We start from the raw sequence: 20,545 nt of genomic DNA on the forward strand, positions 1-20,545 counted from the left end.
GAAATCAAACGTACATATAGGGACATGTAAAATGTATGTGTACATGCATACGGCATCTATAATGGATATTCACTAGTTCTGTCCACTGGAAAGGCCTAGAAGCAGACACCCAGTAGAAACCAGACCACCCGGCAGCCAGATCCATGTACCTATTATTATTCCCCAGCATTCCTTAGAGAAACTACTGATTCTAGATCCTGGGACAAATTTAAGCTAAAGAAGAGTGGAAACCACAAGGACACAGAAACCAGATTGACGGTACTCCTACTGGCCAAATCTAAGACAATTTAAGTGCGAAAGTAAGCCATTGAAAAGATAGAAAATCAGGAGTCCAACAAAACAGCAGTAACTATAAATTCACATGGATGGGTATGCATAGATGACTGCAAGGACGGAGGAGAAAGGAGAGCTCACGTTTACACAGAATGCTGAGTGCCAACAGGTACATGAGGAAGGAATGCTGGTGTTGGAAAATCACCATTTTGGAACTATCAAATTAAAGACTGAATAAGCAAGAATCATCAATCGATGCTAAATACTGGGATGGAAGCAGGGATGTTGATGATAGCATGAACTTAAAGAGCCTCCGTCAAACTGCTTATTAGGTGCAAGGTACAAAATAGTAACTGTACATTGGAGAAATGGAGCAACACCTTGACCAGGTGACCAAAAGTTAACATCATCAGTGAGGAGCACTTGGGATGCCATGAGTATTCTGATCAAGAATGCACAGCTTGGGGGAGGGAGTGGGATGGACTGGGAATTTGGGGTTAATAGATGAAAACTATTGCCTTTGGAATGGATAAGCAATGAGATCCTGCTGTATAGCACTGGGAACTATGTCTGGTCACTTATGATGGAGCCTGGTAATGTGAGAAAAAAGAATGCATATATGTGTGATTGGGTCACAGAACACTATAAACCAGCTATAAAGGAAAAAAATAAAAATCATTAAAAAAAATCACTCAGCTAATCATTAAAAAAAAAAAAAAAAAAAAAAAAAAGAATGTACAGCTTGAATCTAATCATGAGGAAACCCAAAATAAGGGACATTCTACTAAAAAGGTAGGAGGAGGGAGGAGACAAAAAACTGTATTCTTCAAACACACATCATGCCTATGCCATAAAAGACAATGGCAGCTATGGAAATGATCCAGGCTAAAGGAGATTAAGGGAAGGCAACAGAATAAACAGACCAAAAATAAACATGGTAAAATCATAACAATAGGTCAATCTAGATAAAAGATGTGTTGATATTCTTTGCACTATTCTTATTCTTGCCAATTTTTGGTAAATTTGAAATGACATTACTTCCATATGAAAAATTTAAAAAACAATTAGAAAAGCACTATATTGGGTTACCAACCTTATGTTTTGCCAAATAAGGCTATAAAACTACAATCATGAAAAAACCCCAAACTCCCACCACCTAATCACTTTGTTCAAAAAAAAAAAAGGGTGGGGAGGGGGCTTTAAATATCCAAAACATAGCACCTGTCTTAAATAAAAGAATGGTCCTTTAAAATGAATAGATTTAATTTATGAAAAAACTTACCACACTGTCATACTAGTTTTTGTCATTTCCCTATGGACCCAGGGGCAGCTATGTCAGCTTAGTGTTAGGGAATTGGTCTAAATGGTGCATTTTTGTCAACAGGTGAAGTACAGTTCAGTGGAAAGAACATGAAGTCTGGAGACAAATGTTGAATTCAAATCCTAGCTCCACCAAGTTTCAGTTTTTGTAAGCTTTCTAAGCTCTCGTAGCCAATTTCCTCAAATGCAAGGCAGAGGGCTAAATCATAGGACTGTTAAGAGAAATAAATTAATGTATCTAGACTAATGCTTGACACAGAGGTGCTCAACAAACATCTCCTTCTCTTCTTTCTTTGAGAGCCAACTTTTCTGTTCTCTGGAGATGTATCTGACTGGGGCCCCACTGGCCCTTTCCTCCTTGACCCCAAAAAGCAAACCTTTTAGGATCGTGTAAGAAACCAATTATCCTGAGAATAAATACCTCCCTTCTGGAGATAGATTTCAGAAGAAATATTGCAAAGTAGAATAAAAGGATAGAAGACTTATAAAAACAGATGAGTTGGGGTGTGGCTAGTAACTGATGGGTTCTCCCAAGGGGCTACCTTAAGAAGAAAAATAGTACTGGTTTATGTGAGCAAAGTCTGCTGCTCAAAAAAAACCCTATTTTTTCTTTACATATTCACAAGTTTGTTTTGCAAATGACTACCCTTCTACCTCCAAGAGTGAAAAACAGCTTTTGTCAAAAATAAACAGTATTAAAACCACCAATCCTGTGTCTTATTAGCTCTGTATCTCTGAAGAAAAAAAAAATCAACTCAGTAAGATGTCCATAAATTATGAGATTTCATCTAATTGTCTATTGGGTTTTTTTGCTTCTCTCCACATATTTCCTGTTTCTATCTAACAGGATGATTTCCTTTTATGTTGCCAATGACAGTAATTCTTTTAAAATCTACTTCTAAAAATGGGAGAAAAAATATTAAAAAAATTAAATCACATTATAGCAAAAAAAAATTTGTTGTCAAAAGAAGTTTAGTTTAACATTTAAAATCTTCATAAAAGATAAACAAATTCTGATTTTTTCCTTTATTTTATCATAATTGAAAAATGAAATCACTTAACATGAATACTTGATACATAATTTCCTTAAAACTTCTCTATGGTGAGACAAAACTGTACATATTTAAAGAGTGTATATAATATTATTAACACTCATGACAATTTCAAACCAACTAGCATTGGTATAGCTTCAAATTACTATCAGCTGTGGCTATTTAAGGGAAAAAGGTGCAGAGCTTATTAGGGCCCAGCATACCAGAAAGTCTTAATCTTACATTGTCACAGAGTTCAAAAGTGGCAAGATAGTGTGAAGACACTATAAACTGCCATGTCCTTCTCAAAAGTCTCTTAAAACAAAGGTTGGAAAAATTCTCAGTACCTCAAAAATAATAACTAACAAAAATATTTCTACTTTTTGCCCAGAGTGATTAAGGACAAAAAAATAGGAATTCTTGTTGCTTTATTATCTGATAAACTGCTAATAAGCTCCTGTTAGAAGTTCCTTAGACATTACACCAAGTCGTCTTGGTCTTCTGATCATATATATATATTCACATATATATATGCATTTTTTTCAAGTAAAGAAATGTTTAACAGATGTAAACTATTTATTGAATATTTGCCACCAAATATTGTTAAATACATTATCTTGCAGCATATCGCTTTCAAGTTAAAATGTCAGAAACAAACACCAATATTTACAATTCTTTTAAGGAATGTTATATAATGACACATTAAGGCGTAAATTCTTTTGGCTTATAATTCTTAAAAGAATGATAATAGCAAAAGTGATGCAAAATCTTCAGTGTGAGATTATGATTAAGCTACATTTTACAAAAATATGGTGTAAGATGGCAATAATCCCATTCAACATCCTGGATTATTAGATCCCTTCAGGAGGGACTGATAATTTATACAGTCAAACTTTAAAATTTACAGATAAAGGCAGTCCAATACTGCCACTGAGAAGTACATCTCTTAACATATACAACTTTCAGGCCACAGTTTTGAAGGTCTGAAGTATCAAGTTGGTTTGATGAATTAGTCGGTTGGCACTTATGAACACATTTATTGCCCTGTTTAAAAAAAAAAAAGAGCAAGCATTAATTTTATCCAATAATTCATCCTTTAAAAATATTTACACTTAAAATGCTATCTAGAATTAGCAATAAAATCAATTTAGGGAAAAAAATGGGCGAGTATCATAACTTTTATCCCAACTTGGAATTAAAGGGTCCTATACCATTTGAAACTATCTAGGAATTACTGCCCCCTAGTGGTTCTGACTGGCAATAAGGTTTTGGTGGTCTGCTAATGATGGGTGGTGCCTCAAGAACCAGAGTTCATTCATAGGTCAAATAAATTCCTGGCGAAAGAAGAGCATTTAAACGTCCAACTGTGGTTTCAAAGAAGTCAGCAAAATAAAATCTGCTAAAATATATACTCAATCTCAAAATCAGTATTATCAATGGGCGTGACAAATACTTTAAAAAAAAAGCTCATTACTTCAAATCTGATTCATCCCAATCTCTCTTACCTTCCTTCAAAAAAAAAAAAAAAAAAACCCTGAAAACAAACAAAAGAACAAAACCAAAAAACACAATTTTAAATTACTTTTAAAACAAAATAATCATGTGGTTTCAACATTAAGGATTTAACAATACATAAAAAAATAATTTTTTAAAAATTACTCTGTGCTGCACCGTACATACTTCCTATCAGTCCATCTTCACATGACCTGGGGCTCAGAGTTAGATCCCCTAGTCTCCTTGAGAGGCTTTATCACTTTCTTAGCAACACAGCTAAAGCCTCTACAGGTATCCAAGAGGGACTGGTGTGTGGTATCCAAGATCCCATTTAGCACCAAAATCAGTGGATGCTCAAGTCTCTTACATAAAATGGTGTAGTATTGGCATATAACTTATGCACATCATCTGAAATACTTTAAATCATTTCTAGATTACTTGTAATGCCTAATACAATATAAATGCAATAAAAATACAATATAAATGCTACGGAAATTTCTGGAATTCCCCCCCAAAAACATTTTTAATCCTCTATTAGTTGAATCCGAGAACATGTAACCTGTGGATACAAAGGGCCAACTGTATCTACATCCTAAATATTCCTTAAAAAGTGGGGGACTAGGAAGAATTAGTTGAATCAATGCAAATTCATTCTCATTTTGAAAGACAGCTCAAAGAACAGGCTCTATTAATAATTTCAATTTTGAGGAAACAGTATAAAACTTGTGGTACATTATTCATACACAATGGTAAATTTAAAGAAGCTGCTGGAGAAAAAGTTAGCAGCAGGGAGCTTGAATAATCCATAGGCCTGTTTAAACTGTTAAAAATAACTGTGAGACTAAGGCACTGAGATTTTTAAAAACTGAACCCAAGTGATTCCAATGTACAAACAGGAATGAGACTAAATAATTTCAGATTAATGAAAATTAGTCTCTAAATTAATTTCTACCTTTCAATGTGCTCATGGTTCTTAATTAATGAGAATCATAAATAATTCCATCATGTAAATTATTCTTTTAATGTATTTTTTGTTATTTAGGCTCAGCAGAGAGCAGAGGAGACCAAGGAAAAACAGATGTAAGTCTATTTTCAGAACACACCTGCTAGCTTGTTAAACTAATTTAACAAAGTACATTTCCCCTAGACCACCTGAATAATAGTATGGAACAACACAAAACCACTGATAACATTTAGGTCAATATATTTATTTTATATTATTAACATAAATATTTCAACCTGTTTGAACTTTGAAAAATAACTCTAAAGAAATCATTTTTTTTATTATTACTACAATAATATTGTAAGAGTTTGACATGAATATTAGAATCTTAAAACTTCAATGGTGGGAGAGGATATAAAAGTCCCCGCCAATTACAGCTGAAATAGTCACTATTTACTCTTCTGACTTCAAGCACTGTTAAGACAATGGTCTTGTCCCCAAAATTCCTAGTGTTCCATTGGAGGATCAACCTCTGCATCAGCTTATACATTATATGGATGTGTATTATATGTAAAAACATATAAAATTTCTTGGTTTTCTAGACTGTTCTGTAGCCAATTGTACAGAAATTTAAAAGTAATATTACATCTACCTTTTTAATACACTTCCTGTCATATAGAAAGCCTCCCTCTTTCCACAACAGTGGTTCACAACTTTTTGCAGCACTTTTACAAAACACCTGACCCTGGCCCCACTCCAAGCCAGTGGTAGGAATCAGAATCTCTGGAGATGGGATCGAGACACTGGGATTTTAAAAAACAAATCAAATCCAAGTGATCTGAATGTGCAAACAGGACTGATAGTCATTGCTTTAACTTCAGTGCAGCAGTTCTAATAGACCTGCTGAATATATATTGTTTGGAAACTTCTTAGAAATGCAAATTCTTAGGCCCACCCTAGACCTACAGAATCAGGAACTCTGAGTGGGACCCAAAGACAATTTGTCTTAACAAGTCCTCCAGAGGATTCAGATGCTACTCAAGTTTGAGAGTCATAGCTTCACGGGTTGGTGAAGCTGGCCAGTAAGCCAAATCTCACTCACAGCATCATGGCTTGCAAGCTAAGAATGCTTTCACATTTTAAAAACAGTAAAAATTAAACAGTAAAATAAAATTAAAAAAAATTGGAGTTCCCATCATGGCTCAGCAGAAATGGATATGACTAGGATCCATGAGGATGTAGGTTTGATCCCTGGCTTCGCTCAGTGGGTTAAGGATCAGGTGTTGCCATGAGCTGTGGTGTAGGTTGCAGACGCGGCTTGGATCTGGGGTTGCTGTGGCTGTGTTGCAGGCCAGTGGCTACAACTCCAATTTGACCTCTAGCCTGGGAACCTCCATATGCTGTGGTGCAGCCCTAAAAAGACAAAAAAAATATTACATGAAAGTTGAAAATTATATAATTCAGTGTCTATAAATAAGGTTTTATTAGAACACAGCCTTAATAATGGCCACTTGGGTTTCCATATTGTCTTACAGAAGCTACTGCACTGCAATAGCAGAGGTAAAGTGCTGTAGTTGCAACAAGACCATCTAATCAAAATATATGCCATCTGGCCCTTCTTAGAAAAAGTCTACAACTCCTGTTCCAGACTAGAGTTACGGCTGGATTATCAACCATTCACTATTTTTCACAATCTATTTTAGTAGTTGACTTATATATTGATGACACAGTAAAAAAAGTTTTTAATTTATTTAGCTTTAGTGTCATGTAAAACCACATAATTTATCAAACTTTTAAAAAGATGATAAATAACCATACTTACTTGCCATCTTTAAAATAGGTTTTCAGAGTATCACTGAAACTTTTGGAGTATTTTACAAATTCTTTCTTTTGGTGTTCAAGTGCCTACAGACATCAAAAATAATAAGAAAATAATACTAAATAAGAAAAGATAAATCACACAAAAACCAAAGACAGGAAATTACACAGAATATGAATGGGTTTTACGTTACGGATAAGCATTTTTAGACGTATTTATTTATTACATATAACAGATATTTAAATTCAAGGAAAAACTGACAAACTCAGTCATTAATGATATATAACAACTAGGCATAAACCAACATCTAGGATGGCAGCTTGTAAGGCTTCTACTAAACTTACTCTGCGGTTCTGGTATTGGTATTTCTTGAAGACATTGTTCACTGTATCAAGAAGTTCTTTTATTGCACTGGCTATATCCCTGTTGGATCAAGAAAAAAGAATCTTAAAATCGGTTACATTTGAAAGAAGTTTGTACATATATATTTTAAAGAATTACTACATTGTTAACTACCATCTGAACACTGTCAAACCCAAATACTTAACTGGCTGGTTGGGGTGGCGGGGGTGGGGGGGTGGGGGGGTCTTCTTAGCCTGTACTGTGATTCCAATTTCTCTTGCTCTACCGATAAAAAACACTGTACAACTAACATCAACTTTTTAAAATCAGTAACATTTCATTAAGCATTTCTCAATCAAATTTATAAGAAAATATCTATGCCTCTCATCTTTTTCTGTTATGATTATTCCTCTCTCTAGCTTATATAGGTGAATTCAAGCAACCATATTATCCACTTTTGGCTGTCTCATCAACAATTATATGAAATTTTGCTATTACATGTAACTCATTTCTGTATTTAAAAGAGTCCAAGTTACAGATCTAACAATTTTGATGTTTACAATATTTCCTCCTAGGATGTAGCTCTTCTAAGACACCGGTATTTACTTTCTAACAACCACACATCCTCTTCCAAACCTTTGCTGTTACTATTTCCTTTGGAAAATATATTTAAATTTCTAGGAAACACAGTATCAGAATATTCTTTTATCTTAACCTTTCCAGCAATCATTCTTTGACCATATATGTATCAGCATTTTCTCCACTTTCTAAAGAGATCAATAATTCTTATTTGAGTTTGACTATTCTTCCTATCCATGAACCATCTTAAAAAAAAATTCTTCTTGTCTTCTATATTTATGCCCTTCCTTTTTCAATTTCCATGTTTTAACTTCATAGCAATTTTTTGGCAAACTGAACTTAATGTAATTCTGTAGTCTCAAATAGAGACTCTGTGACAAATAGAGACTCTTATTCTCTAAGGCAAACCTTTCCTTTCACACCCATTCTCTGAGCTGTGAATTTCTACAAAAACTTTTACTGCTCAAATGCAATGCATGTGTGAAGATATGAATTAGTAAAACATCAATCCGGGCCACTCCAAACATAATCTTTTACTATGTACTTTTTAATCACAAATGTCAGGTTTCAGTTATTTCATACCTAAAACATACACTATTTTAAGAAAACCAAGAAAAGTTGTGTCCAGATTTTTGTATGTCTGTTTCATAACTTCTTTCCAGTAAACAGGCATGTGGAAAATTCTAAATTCTAAAAATTATAAATACATAGGATTTCAGTATAAAAAGTATTATTTTAGTCTATTCTGAAGTGGTAATGATATTTTATTATATATTTCAAGAAATATCTCCGTATTACCTCTTGTATTCAAACAGTGGTATGAGGATGAAACATTAAGACATTAGATATTCAAATAGGACAATGAATTTACAGAGAAATAACATCTGCCCACTCTTGCTTTTTGGCCTCTACTTTAGTAATAGCAACTTCAAGTTACATTAACTGTTCCTTCATCTATGTTTTCAAAAAAGTTGAATCCTGCCATATTACTGTGATGTGCGTAAGTCCCCTAATGCTTAATAAAATGGTGTCACATGACCACCCTATTATGTGGGAAAAAGTACAATTTCAATAAATAAAAAATGTCAAGTCTCTGAATATGGAAGGTTCTTCAAACCCACAATAAGCTTATCGAAAAGGAATACAATGAAGCAAATTACAGTGATCAGACAGCTGTTTATACACAACCATACTTTGCAGATGTACTTTGATGAATATTGGGAATATGCCTATACTTTAAAAGGGGAAAAAAAAAATCCCCAGGTAATTCTGCTGATGAACCAGGTTTGGAAACCACTGTGTGGAAACCCAGAGCCTAGGGGCTAACCTTTGATCCACTATTTGCCAAGGAACTTCATAAAGACCATGGCTGTTTATCCTAAGCTTAGAGATTGTTTTATCTCTAAAACAATACAGAGCAATTTATCGCAAATATTAAGTGATCTGTATGTACACAGAGTAACATTTTCATTTATGGCATTAAGGTTTGCATCAGGGAAACAATTATATTAGTAACAACCCGAGGGTTTGTTTGCTACATGAGAAAACACCAGCAGTGTGCACGTGCACGCACGCACGCGCACACACACACACACACACACACAAAAACCCAAAACAAAAAACTTCAGAAAAGTAAATAAAGAACTAGGGAAAATCTAAGGGTAAAACAATTATGCAATTATATGCAGAGTCTGAATTTAATGGATTCTGTGTTAAGGAACAGAAGATGGGTATAGGAGGAAACAATTTTTGCAATCTGGAGGCATTTAGTGAGGCAACTTTGGGAAATATATGCTGAAGAAGAGGGCAACAGGCATCAAAAATTTGCATGAAGTACTGGTGCTTCACACTGTGTCACCTAAATTTGTACAATGTATGTTTATACAAACAAGCTAAAGGAACATACTCTTGTATGTTTAATCTGGACTAGACCTGACAAAAAGCTATTTTGAGGTCATCATTAAAACCAAACCCTGGTAAATTTCCACCTATGAATATGCAAATATAGATTATAAAGAGTAAACAGATAAATGCACAGCTTTCTGGCCTATTAAATCACTAGTTTTAACTATCATCCATTAATTGGAATGTATCCTACGAATTAATTTTATAAAATATTTGCATAGGCTCAAACGTAGTCAAGCAGAAACATTCATTAATCAAAAGTCCTTTTAAAATATTTGTTTGCTGGATCTTTTTTCCTAATCAACTCTATAGAGAGAGGAAAAAAAATCTGATTTCACAATGCTTTATGTGCTCTGAGTATATATACTAGGTTCTGTGCCAGGCACTCTACACAGAACATTTCAATGCTGACAACTATGACCCTAATCTTCATAGGCAGAAACCAGAATCACAGAGGCTAAGCAACTCATCCAAGGGCACAGAGCCAAATGCTGGAATGAGAATCAAACCTAGGTCTGCTGATAAATACAAAAAAACCCTGGATATTTATTAGTTTCTAGGAATTGTTCCTTGTATAACATTACAGTACTTGGTATGGTAGGTACTTTCTACATGCTGATTAAAATGTACTGTTAAAAGAAGAGGATGTCAACCTTAAATATAAGAAAGTAATATATTTTAAGGAAAAAAATAACTACACAATATGTTGTGCTTGAATAATAAGTCTTTTTATTTTGGTACAATAATATCCACTGATTTGTTAAATAACTAACAGTGATAACAACATATATCAAAATGAATCAATATATATCAGTGATAGAAATAATTATATTTTAGACATCCATGCTAAGGCACACACATGATTGAGAATCAGTCTCAGAAAGAATATACATTATCAACAAACTTTTTTTTTTTGTCTTTTCTAGGGCCACACCTGCAGCATATGGAAGTTCCCAGGCTAGGGGTCTAATCGGAGCTGTAGCCGCCTACCTTCACCAGAGCCACAGCAATGCCAGATCCGAGCCAAATTAATGACCTACATCACAGCTTACACCAGAACTCACAGCAACGCTGGATCCTTAACCCACTGAGTGAGGCCAGGGATCGAACCTGCATCACCATGGTTCCTAGTCGGATTCGTTAACCACTGAGCCACGATGGGAACTCCCTCAACGAACTTTCCATAGCACAAATTATCCCTCCTAAAATGGATCTGAAATAAATTTCAATTGCCAATAATCTTAATAATCCTGGAGTCACTCCAGAAAACAAAACTGAAATATTACTATTGCCCCATAAATGAGAGAAAAGGCCCTAATTCAGCTTCTGTCAATGACTAGGGACAAGACACTTAGGCTCTTAGGAGCTCCTGCTGTGGCACAGCAGAAACGAATCTGACTAGTATCCATGAGGATTCGGGTTCGATCCTTGGCCTCGCTCAGTGGGTTTAAGGATCCGGCATTGCTGGGAGCTGTGGTGTAGGTTGCAGACGTGGCTCAGATTCTGTGGCTGTGTAGGCCGGTAGCTGTAGCCCAATTCGATCCCTAGTCTGGGAACTTCCCTATGCCTGGGTGTGCCCTGGAAAAAAAAAGAAAAAGACTCTGAGGCTCTTGACCTCCATTAGCTTATGATTAAAACGTGGCTGTTAAGGAAGTGGTTTTCAAACTCTAGAGCCACACTGGGTTTAGTAGAGATGCCTCAGAGACTCCGTAAGGTGGAAAGAAGGTACCAAAAGAGCAGGATGAGGGCTCTGAGCTCATCACCTGTATCACAGCTTCAACTACAACACTGTTCTCCCTCCCACCTATGGGCATCCTATGTAGGATTCTTTTATCACACCTCTTCCATATAGCAAAAACTTTTATTTTTTTCCAATCACCAGATTAGATCAACATCATAAATCTATGTTTGGCAGGCAGTAGAGAAGTCCTCGCAGTTAGTCTGTCTGCTTATGTTCAAACCAAGCTGTAGAAATGTAGCATATGATCCTCAAAAGTTAAAGCTTAAAGTTATTTGAAATTTCTAGAAAAAAGTATTTAAACAGCTGTGTTTGAGGTCACTGATGTTTCATCTTTTTATGAGCCAAACATATTTAAACTAAAATAAAAATCTCCATTAAAAATAAAGAAAGCTGGGGCTTGCAATAAAGGTAAAATATTCACATTAGGATGCATCCCCTATGACATGGATTTTGACTAGTCCAATGAAGTCTTTCCGTACTTTCTGGTCCTCAATTAGAGGAGCGAAAAGAGGAGGGTCACTCCTTGACAGCAGGGTTAGATACCCAGCACTATTTACTAAAATGGGTCATACTCCTCCTTTTATCCCACTCAAAAGAGCAGCCAAATAGCTAACACAGAATTTTGGAATGTGAATTATAAGGAATACTATTCCTGTGAGATGTACAGTACTATTTATTTCAAATGAGCTGCCTTCAGTTCTTTAAAGATACAATGTATGAAGCAATTTCTTCCAAAAAAAAGATCCGTGCTAATGCCTTTGTTTCTAGCAACTTCTACTTGTTTCACCAAAAGGCTGCATTGATAGTGCCACTACATTTATTCCCAGTTTTCTTGGTTTTCTACCCATCAAGGCGGAAGAAAATTACCACATTTTTGTTTAAAAATACTCATCTAGAAATTAGGTTTGGAGTTTCCCTCTCATTCCTCCACCTCCCACCTCTGAGGAGAGGGCCTCTGGTTTGAGACACTAGAGCCCCTGCTCCAAAAAGACCCTTCTTGCTGCTGCTCGTCAGCCAGCCTCAGGCCTTACACAGTTGTCAGACTTTTTTAACCTATATCCCAAAGGCAAGGATTTTTGGAGATTCACAATTTGGTCAACATTAGACAGTGCTACTTATACCTCGGAGTACATTATTATGCTAATGACTAGTACCATTTCTGAAATAAAAATAATACTGGTATTCTTTGTTATCAATCTCTATAATTTATCTAATTTCTCTCTTTATTTTAATCTGACACATTTTTCTTTCTTTCTCTTTAAATTTCTTTTGGCTGCACCTGTGGCATGCAGAAGTTCCTGGGCGAGGGATCTAACCAGCACAACAGTAATGACAACACTGGATCCTTAACCACTAGGGCAACAGGGAACTCCATATTTCCTTTTTTTATGAAGTCTACATTCCAGTTTATGTACATTCACTCACTGCTTTTTTAAATGAAACATTTGAAAAAATGTTACTACACTCTGAAGCATAGTTTAGAACTTAATAAAACTTAGAATGCATAGTTTAGAACTTCATAAAAACAAAGGATTTAAAAATTTTCAAATTTCAAATTAATGTTTCAATTTAATATTAGTTTCATTCCAAAGTAAACATCTAGATTAAGTGGTTCCTTTGAGTACTTTAAAAAGAGAAGCAAAACAAATAGTTCTTACTTGATTGTCTGCAGAAACCTCACTCTGTCATTGATCTCATCTGGGATCTTACTGAGAATTTGTTTAAGTGCTCGTGCTTTTTCGTTTAGGTCCTGGAATTCTGGCTCTGGTCGTTCAATCATATACTCTGATAAAATAAATACATGATAAAAAACATCACACAACTCACTACAAAATTCAAGTCTAAGAATTCCCAATGTGTTGGTCAAGGGAGTGGGAGGGTGGTGGAGGGGCGAGCAGCAAAAGGCCAGATAATTAGGAAAGACAAGTTTGCAAAGCAGAATTAATTAGAGTTCAACTTAGTTCAGGATTTATAGCAGGGCTCAATAAATAAATAAAATTTAAAAGGGAGGCTTAATCAAGTTTATCAGGTCTCTCTCAAGCTACATTTCAAAAGGAAACCTTAAATTATGTTATGTAATATCATTCATAACAAATACAACGGCAATGTACATCTGCCAATGAAGAATATCAGTTTAATAAAAACCTCTGTATTGAATATACAACGGCTCTACATCATCCCTTCCCCCCAAAAACAACTTACTAAAATCTTTGGCACATTCTTGAAATCTCACTTCACTTCAAACAAAAATACCACCATAAATCCAACACAAGGGTTGTGATTATAGAACAACAACTTTGGAAAGGAAGTTCAATCAGATCTAGCTAAGGCAACAAGTTCACTATCAGATTCACTGTAGACTTGGAAACAGTATAACTCTATCAATTCATTAATGTAACTTGGCCTAACAGGTTACAGATGCTCAAGTCTAAAATAATGATGAGGACATTTTTATAAGTTCTGGGATCAATTAAAATATCTACTTTTGTTCTCTGTTAATAAACATTAAAAATTATACCTCTATGTTTTTCTAAGTTAGTGGGAAAATGGCTACTGAGTGACATCTACTTCTAATTACATAAAAAAGTGAAAATGTAAAGAGAGGCCAAAAGGATGATTATTACATTGTTCTCTCAAATCTGTTTGAAAAAAATATATACATATTAAAGTTATAAAAAACAAAACAAAACTCATTACCTTCAAAGGGCTATTTTGCATAGGGTCAACACAAAATAACCATTCCATAAAGCTTGTCTCATCAAACATATTAATAGGGGGAAAAATCAAAAGCATGTAACATATATGAATGCTTTACTTCAAATAATTAAATCTGACAAATATAAAACAAAAAGAAAGAACTACATTTCTATTTTATGTTTTCTTCCCCACTTTCAAAACAATAATGACAAATAACAGTAAGAAGGAAGAGGCAGAGGAGGGAAAAAGGGAAAGGGGAGGAAGGCTCTTTTATCAAATAAAGATTTGGAGGAAAAGCCTTTCGAACAATTTTAAGAAAACTAAATAAATTTCTGATCACCTTCTACATCATCAGCTGCCATTCGAAGAAGGGACTCCGTGAAGTTGACTTCTACACTTTTTTTCTCTAAAATTTTCATAATGATGTCTTGTGTGAGTCCTGGATTTTCTTTTTCAGCCTGTAAGAAAGAGAAAGCTAGTTTTCAAATACAGAAACTAAATCAGCATTTTAAAACCAAAACTTATTGTTTAGAATCTGTTGGGTCCTTCTTAAACAGATCAACCTTATTAGTAAAGTGCAGAAATCTTTGCAAAACAGGTGATCCATTCACTTACATTTAGTTAGAGCTTGTGTATCCATAACTTATGGTCATCATCTTATTTTCCATTTGAATATAAAGTACTTACCATTTCCTACTTCTCATTTATACTCTTGTGCAATCAAACTAACAGTAAAGATGGAAGTAAAGTATAATTCCTCAATTATTTTTTTCCATAAAGACACTGAAGATTTTTAGTTTTTACCATTAAATAATATTTCAACCTGAGAATCAAGCAATAATTCACCTTGCCAGTAGGTTTTTGTTTTTTGGTTTTTTGCAGATAATTTGCATTTAAATTAACAGAACATCAAGAAAAACAAAAACATAACAAAGATTCCTTTTGGAGGTTTTATTGAAGTTATGCGATCCCTTTACTACATTCCCACATGATACTTTTCACTTCCTATTTACATCTGCAGCAGAATTATTTTCTTCACTAGCTTTCAGAATATCATTAATCCTTTTACTACCTCCTGAGCTTGTTTCATTAATGAGTTTGCATTGGCTCTCTGTTACTTACACTCCCTAGGGCACTAAGACTGAGCATAAAGAGTTCTGAGTTTATCAAAGTTAATTTTTAAGATTTTGGTTTTTCCCAGTAATTCTGTCTCATTTTACTATTTAAAAAAAAATTGTAATCACACTCTTTGTTTCTTTTAGAATGTCTGCTAATTTTTATCATTTACGCTGATAATTTTATATCTTTTTCCCTCTGTTATCAAATAGCAAAGAAAAACACGTCTTATGAGCTATCAGATGGCAATCTATTTGCTTCCTTATATTTAACCTCTGCCACTTCAATTCCATTTTGGCATCACTGCAGATCCAGCTTTCTTCTGCTCCTATTGCTCTTCTATTATAACACCTTGTTTCTAATTAGATTTCAAGTACCAAAAATCAAAAGGTTGTGGAATGAAATGAGAAAAGAAAATCTACACATTTATATCAATCTTGGGATCATTTTAACTGCTGTCAAATACAATATGGGAAAATAATTTTGATAGATGATTAATAAAAATAAAGTGTGTCCTACTGAATTCTTTTATAACATGGTTTGATTTTTCTTTCCATGAATGTTTAATATAGACTCTATTAATAAATAAGTGTTGCCTTTAAAAGAACAGCTGTAAAAACATGGCTTAAGATGGTGTCAACATTACTAATTCAGCAAATTGCCACAAAACTACATATAGCACACTATTTACATAAGCCAGTATTTGGTAACAGTGGTTTATCTCTCCTAAGTATTAAATCTACCAGTATAATGAATTATCTTGGGAAGCAGGGAAGCATTCTCCATGTGCTTCCCAGAGAACGCCAACAGAAAAATGTCTCTCTGATTAAGTTATAATAAAGTACTGAAAGAATTAAATGCTGAAAGCCTGAGAACCAAGTTTTTAATACCGAATTCGTCCAGAACCTCAAAATCCCAAAGATGGAACACTTTAAAAAATCTCACAGGGGTTCCTAACTTTCTCAGTTCACAGTGTTCTTAGTGCCAAAAGAAATATCTAACAGTGCTGTGTATTAAGTAAAGTTCTAGTACTTATATTCTAACAACTTAGTAGGCTTAAAAAATATATAAACTGAAAGGAAAACATCTTATTTCATTATTAAATAACCAGAATTCCTTATTAATGAGATGTGTGCATTGGTTGCGCACTGCACAACTTCTCAAAGGTTGAAATTAGACTGGACCCCTCTACCCTCATTTCCTGTTGTACACTGATTTTCTTGTCATACACTTGCTCTCTATTAAAAATAATGTCAGAAGTCCAGCTCCAAAGAAATAGCATTGCTTAAAGAAACGTAGCCCAATCTAATATGTTGAAACTGCAAACTATCTCAAGCTAGTAGCTGATACAGCATGAACCTGATGTTAAGTATCAATGTGTTCCTTCAAATTTTTAAACTATCTCATGACACCCCTCCAAGTTTGCCGTGGGGTACCAGGGTGCCTTGGCACATACTTTTGGAAGTAGTATTTAGCATCTTCTGGTTGAAGTCTTAATTAAGCCTTTTTTTTTTATTTTAAAAGTCCTAAATTAAACCAGTAACTCTAGTTGACAAAACAAATATAACTACCCTTGAATCGGAGACTTATTTATACCTCCAAGTTCTCCCTCAAAAACAACCTTAAACTCTGTGAACATCCAATTCAACTTTTATGAAGAATTGAACAGTGAGAGAAAACTATCTCCAAGGGAGGGCAGTAACATCCACTCTTGTGGGTCAAGGATTCTTAACACTGTGAGAACTTCCTGGAGAGGAAAAGAGTAGGTCAAGGAGGACTGCTATTCTTCAATAGCAGAACAGACAGCATAAAATATAATACTTATCATCATCATCATCATCATCATCATCATCATCAGGCTGTGCCTGCATCACATGAAGGTTCCTGGGCCAGGTATCAAACCCAAGCCACTGTAGTGACAACTCCAGATCCTTAACTTGCTGTACCACAACAGAACTCCTAGTATTATTTTATCTTGGGAAATATTACTTTAACTTTTTTTCCAAAAAACAAAAATAGATATTAAAACTTTATAAACATCACTGCTGTGTGGACCAAGAACTGGAAATATCTATAAATATAAATATTTATAGATATCGATATCTATAAATATGAATATAAATATGGATATTATATGGCTGGTCAAGGTTTTTAAAATCTTTTTCAAGTACGTTATAGTTAAAAAATCATAAAAATCTTTGTATTTTTAACATATGTCCTCCTTTAAAATCATTTGAAACTTGACAAATTAAATATAGTAATTAAGAATAAATTAGTGCAAAACTAATGGTTTCCTCCAAATAATTTCCACTCCCCCCAATTAAGAATCAGTGCTGTGGATAAAATTTATCCATGTGTTAAACCAGATCTGTAAGAAAAATCTTCATGAAATTCATTATTTTATCTCTTTTATGAATGTCATTGAGTATACCATGTTCTACTACAGAGGGTTCTCTTTATGAGGATACACAGAAGAAATTTCTTTCTGTTCTTGACATCAGAAAAGCCAGAAAACTGACTTCTGCCTAAATGATATTACCCTGTGCAACAGATCACTTTTCCTTCTTTTCTCTGACCACAAAGATGCTTAAAAAAGTCTCCATTATGCCTCCCCAATGACCAAATATACCATTCCAAATCAGATAGGTAATGCAAAGACAGAAAAAAATAAAAGTTAAAAACACTAATGATGCTGTTGCTCCACTGATTCTTTTCCCTAACCCAATGATTTGGCAGGGTGTATTTTAATGAAATTAATATGTACGTGTACACAGGCACTGCGTTTTAGAGTACTAATAAACAAATCAAAATAGCTCTAATCCAACACACACAATGTAATTTCTTGTGGTGAAACAAGACAGATGTCGAATGATATTATTTATGCTATCAGTTAGGAGTAGTATTAATAAGCTAATTTTGCTATAAAAAGAAATCAAACTGGATGGATTTATAGTTTCAGCTCCAATGAAACTCAGCTATAAATTTGTTTTGGATTTAAAACACTAAAATCTTTTACATGAGGAGTTCCTGTCTTGTGGCTCAGCAGAAACAAATCTGACTAGCATCCATGAGGATGCAGGTTTGATACCTGGCCTCCTCAGTAGGTTAAGGATCCGTTAAGGATCCAGCGTTGCCATGAGCTATGATGTAGGTCACAGATGGGGTTGGATCCCAAGTTGCTGTGGCTGTGGTATACGCCAGTGGCTAGAGGTCTGATTCCACCCCTAGCCTGGGAACCTCCATATGCCACGGGTGCAGCCCTAAAAAGATTAAAAAATGTACACATGCTCACATAAAATATAAGTTTTTTAGCTATTAATGGGAGCAAACACACAGAAAGTATATAAAAACAAAAACTTGGAGCATCCTGGTATGCATTTAGGATGGTATGGATCAAGTTTTATACAAAAGAGTGCACCCAATGTGTAGAGCAGGGCTATCCAATAAAAACATAATGCAAGAAACAATTACAAGCCTATATAATTTTAAACTTTCTGGTAGCCACATTAAAAAAGATGTCAACACAAAACTATTTTAACAGTACATCCCAAATATTATAATTTCAACATTTAACCAACATAATACTTATTACTAAGTTATTTACATTCTTTTTGGGGGGTACTCATCTTCAAAATCTAGTGCACATTTTATACCTGGAGTTTAACTCAATTAGAACATTTCAGGTCTAGAGACAATAAAAAAATTCATTCTAGTTAAAGCAGCTCTATAGTCTCAAAGTACCCTTAAATCTGATGTACATAATAGGTCTTATTTTCCCACTCAAAACCACTTTTATACTTACATTCAATTGTTAAATATGAGAAAAATCTTTGGGCTATAATTTTACAAAGGTTTTATAATTTTACAAAGATTTTTAGTAAGTCAAATAAAAAAGAATTCAAAAATATATACTCTAAAGATAAAGAGAGAACTTTCTGAAGAAGTCAGTTTCAAAAGCCCAAAGTGATGAAAAGCTGAATGCTAAGGAAACAGCACCTGCCCCAGCTTACTTTGTGGAAATGTTTTAAGCTTTAAAGAGTATACTAAAACAGGCACAAGGTGACTGAAAAGGTTTTCACTAAATAAATAAATAACCTGGCAATTAACACACAGTATTTAGAGTTATACATAACATACACTTAATTATCACAATAAATTATCTTTGCCTTACCTTAATGAAAGCTGCTCTCAGTGTCTGAGCTGCAGACAGATTTACTCGCTCTAGCTGCAATAAAAATTTTAAATCATTACTAATACCATTTTTTTTGGGAAAAAGCACATCTCTGATATTCCATTCTATAGTAATCCACTGATACACCAATCATTCAATTTACAAAAATACTTGGTAATGATTTTGAATCACCATAATTCTTCAAATAGACAGACTATGTAAAATTTTCATTAAAAACCATGAAAAATTGAAGTATGTATATCAGTCCTTTATTTATTCCTTTTTTTAAAAAAAAGACGCTCTACCTTAAAGACAGCTTTCTTTTTTTTTTTTTTTTTTTCTTTTTAGGGTCGCACCTGCAGCATGTGGGAGTTCCCAGGTTAGGGGCTGAATTTATGCTGCAGCTGCTGACCTATGCCATAGCCACAGCAATATGGGATCTGAGCCATGTCTGTGACCTATGCCACAGTTCAAGGCAACGCCAGATCCCTGACCCACTGAACAAGGCCAAGGACCAAACCAGTGTCCTCATGGATACTAGTCGAATTCATTTCTGCTGCGCCACAATGGGAACCCCCAAGATGGATTTATTTTAAGATAAGCACAAAACACAAAATAATATAATCCCCTACAGAAATACTAAACATATTTACTTAAATTTTTGAAAACAGAGAGTTCAAGATTATTTGATCTGTTGCAAATACAGGGCAAACTATGTGTGTACTGAATGTAAAATGACCAACACAAAGATATCTATTTCTAAGAATCTTTGTATTTACTATCTTACTTTTTAATTCCCTTTCAATCCCCTCAGTCACAAATTAAACTGAGATTAGTCTTTTTTATTAATTAGCAAATAATATTGATAAAAGCTTTGATATTCATCTGGATTTCAGAGATGCTATATCTGTCCTGCCCTATTTCCCCCACCCCCCTTTGGCCCTGTTTAAAAAAATAGTTAATAAAATCCTGAAATAAAAGTTCAATCTAAATTCTTTTAATTTTTATATCAAATGTGTAAGGTTTGTAATTCTGAAAGATAAATGTCCTTATTAGACACTATATAATCTGCTCTTCAGTGAGCTAAAGAAGGCATACAATTTTGTAAAAATAA

At 34.3% G+C, this 20,545-nt stretch overlaps 1 protein-coding gene across 15 annotated transcripts in view; it reads right to left on the minus strand.

Annotated features, from left to right (window-relative positions):
• Positions 1-2,604: 2,604 nt before the first annotated feature.
• PDCD10 (programmed cell death 10) overlaps positions 2,605-20,545 on the minus strand; it is a 41,506-nt gene continuing 23,565 nt past the window's right edge. For 13 of the 15 annotated variants that reach the window (XM_005669964.4, XM_021068277.2, XM_013982176.3 and 10 more), the window contains 6 exons: positions 19,432-19,485; positions 14,485-14,602; positions 13,106-13,232; positions 7,225-7,303; positions 6,884-6,966; positions 2,605-3,668 (listed from right to left, as the gene is read on the minus strand). In XM_005669964.4, the coding sequence (XP_005670021.1) occupies positions 3,587-3,668; positions 6,884-6,966; positions 7,225-7,303; positions 13,106-13,232; positions 14,485-14,602; positions 19,432-19,485 (543 nt within the window). In that variant the 3' untranslated portion in view covers positions 2,605-3,586. 15 annotated transcript variants of the gene reach the window in all.

Source organism: Sus scrofa, chromosome 13 (assembly GCF_054392235.1).
Source record: "Sus scrofa isolate SSC_HxYL_T2T_F1_AM1 chromosome 13, Sscrofa_HxYL_maternal_Yorkshire_Landrace_v2.0, whole genome shotgun sequence".
NCBI lineage: Eukaryota > Metazoa > Chordata > Mammalia > Artiodactyla > Suidae > Sus > Sus scrofa.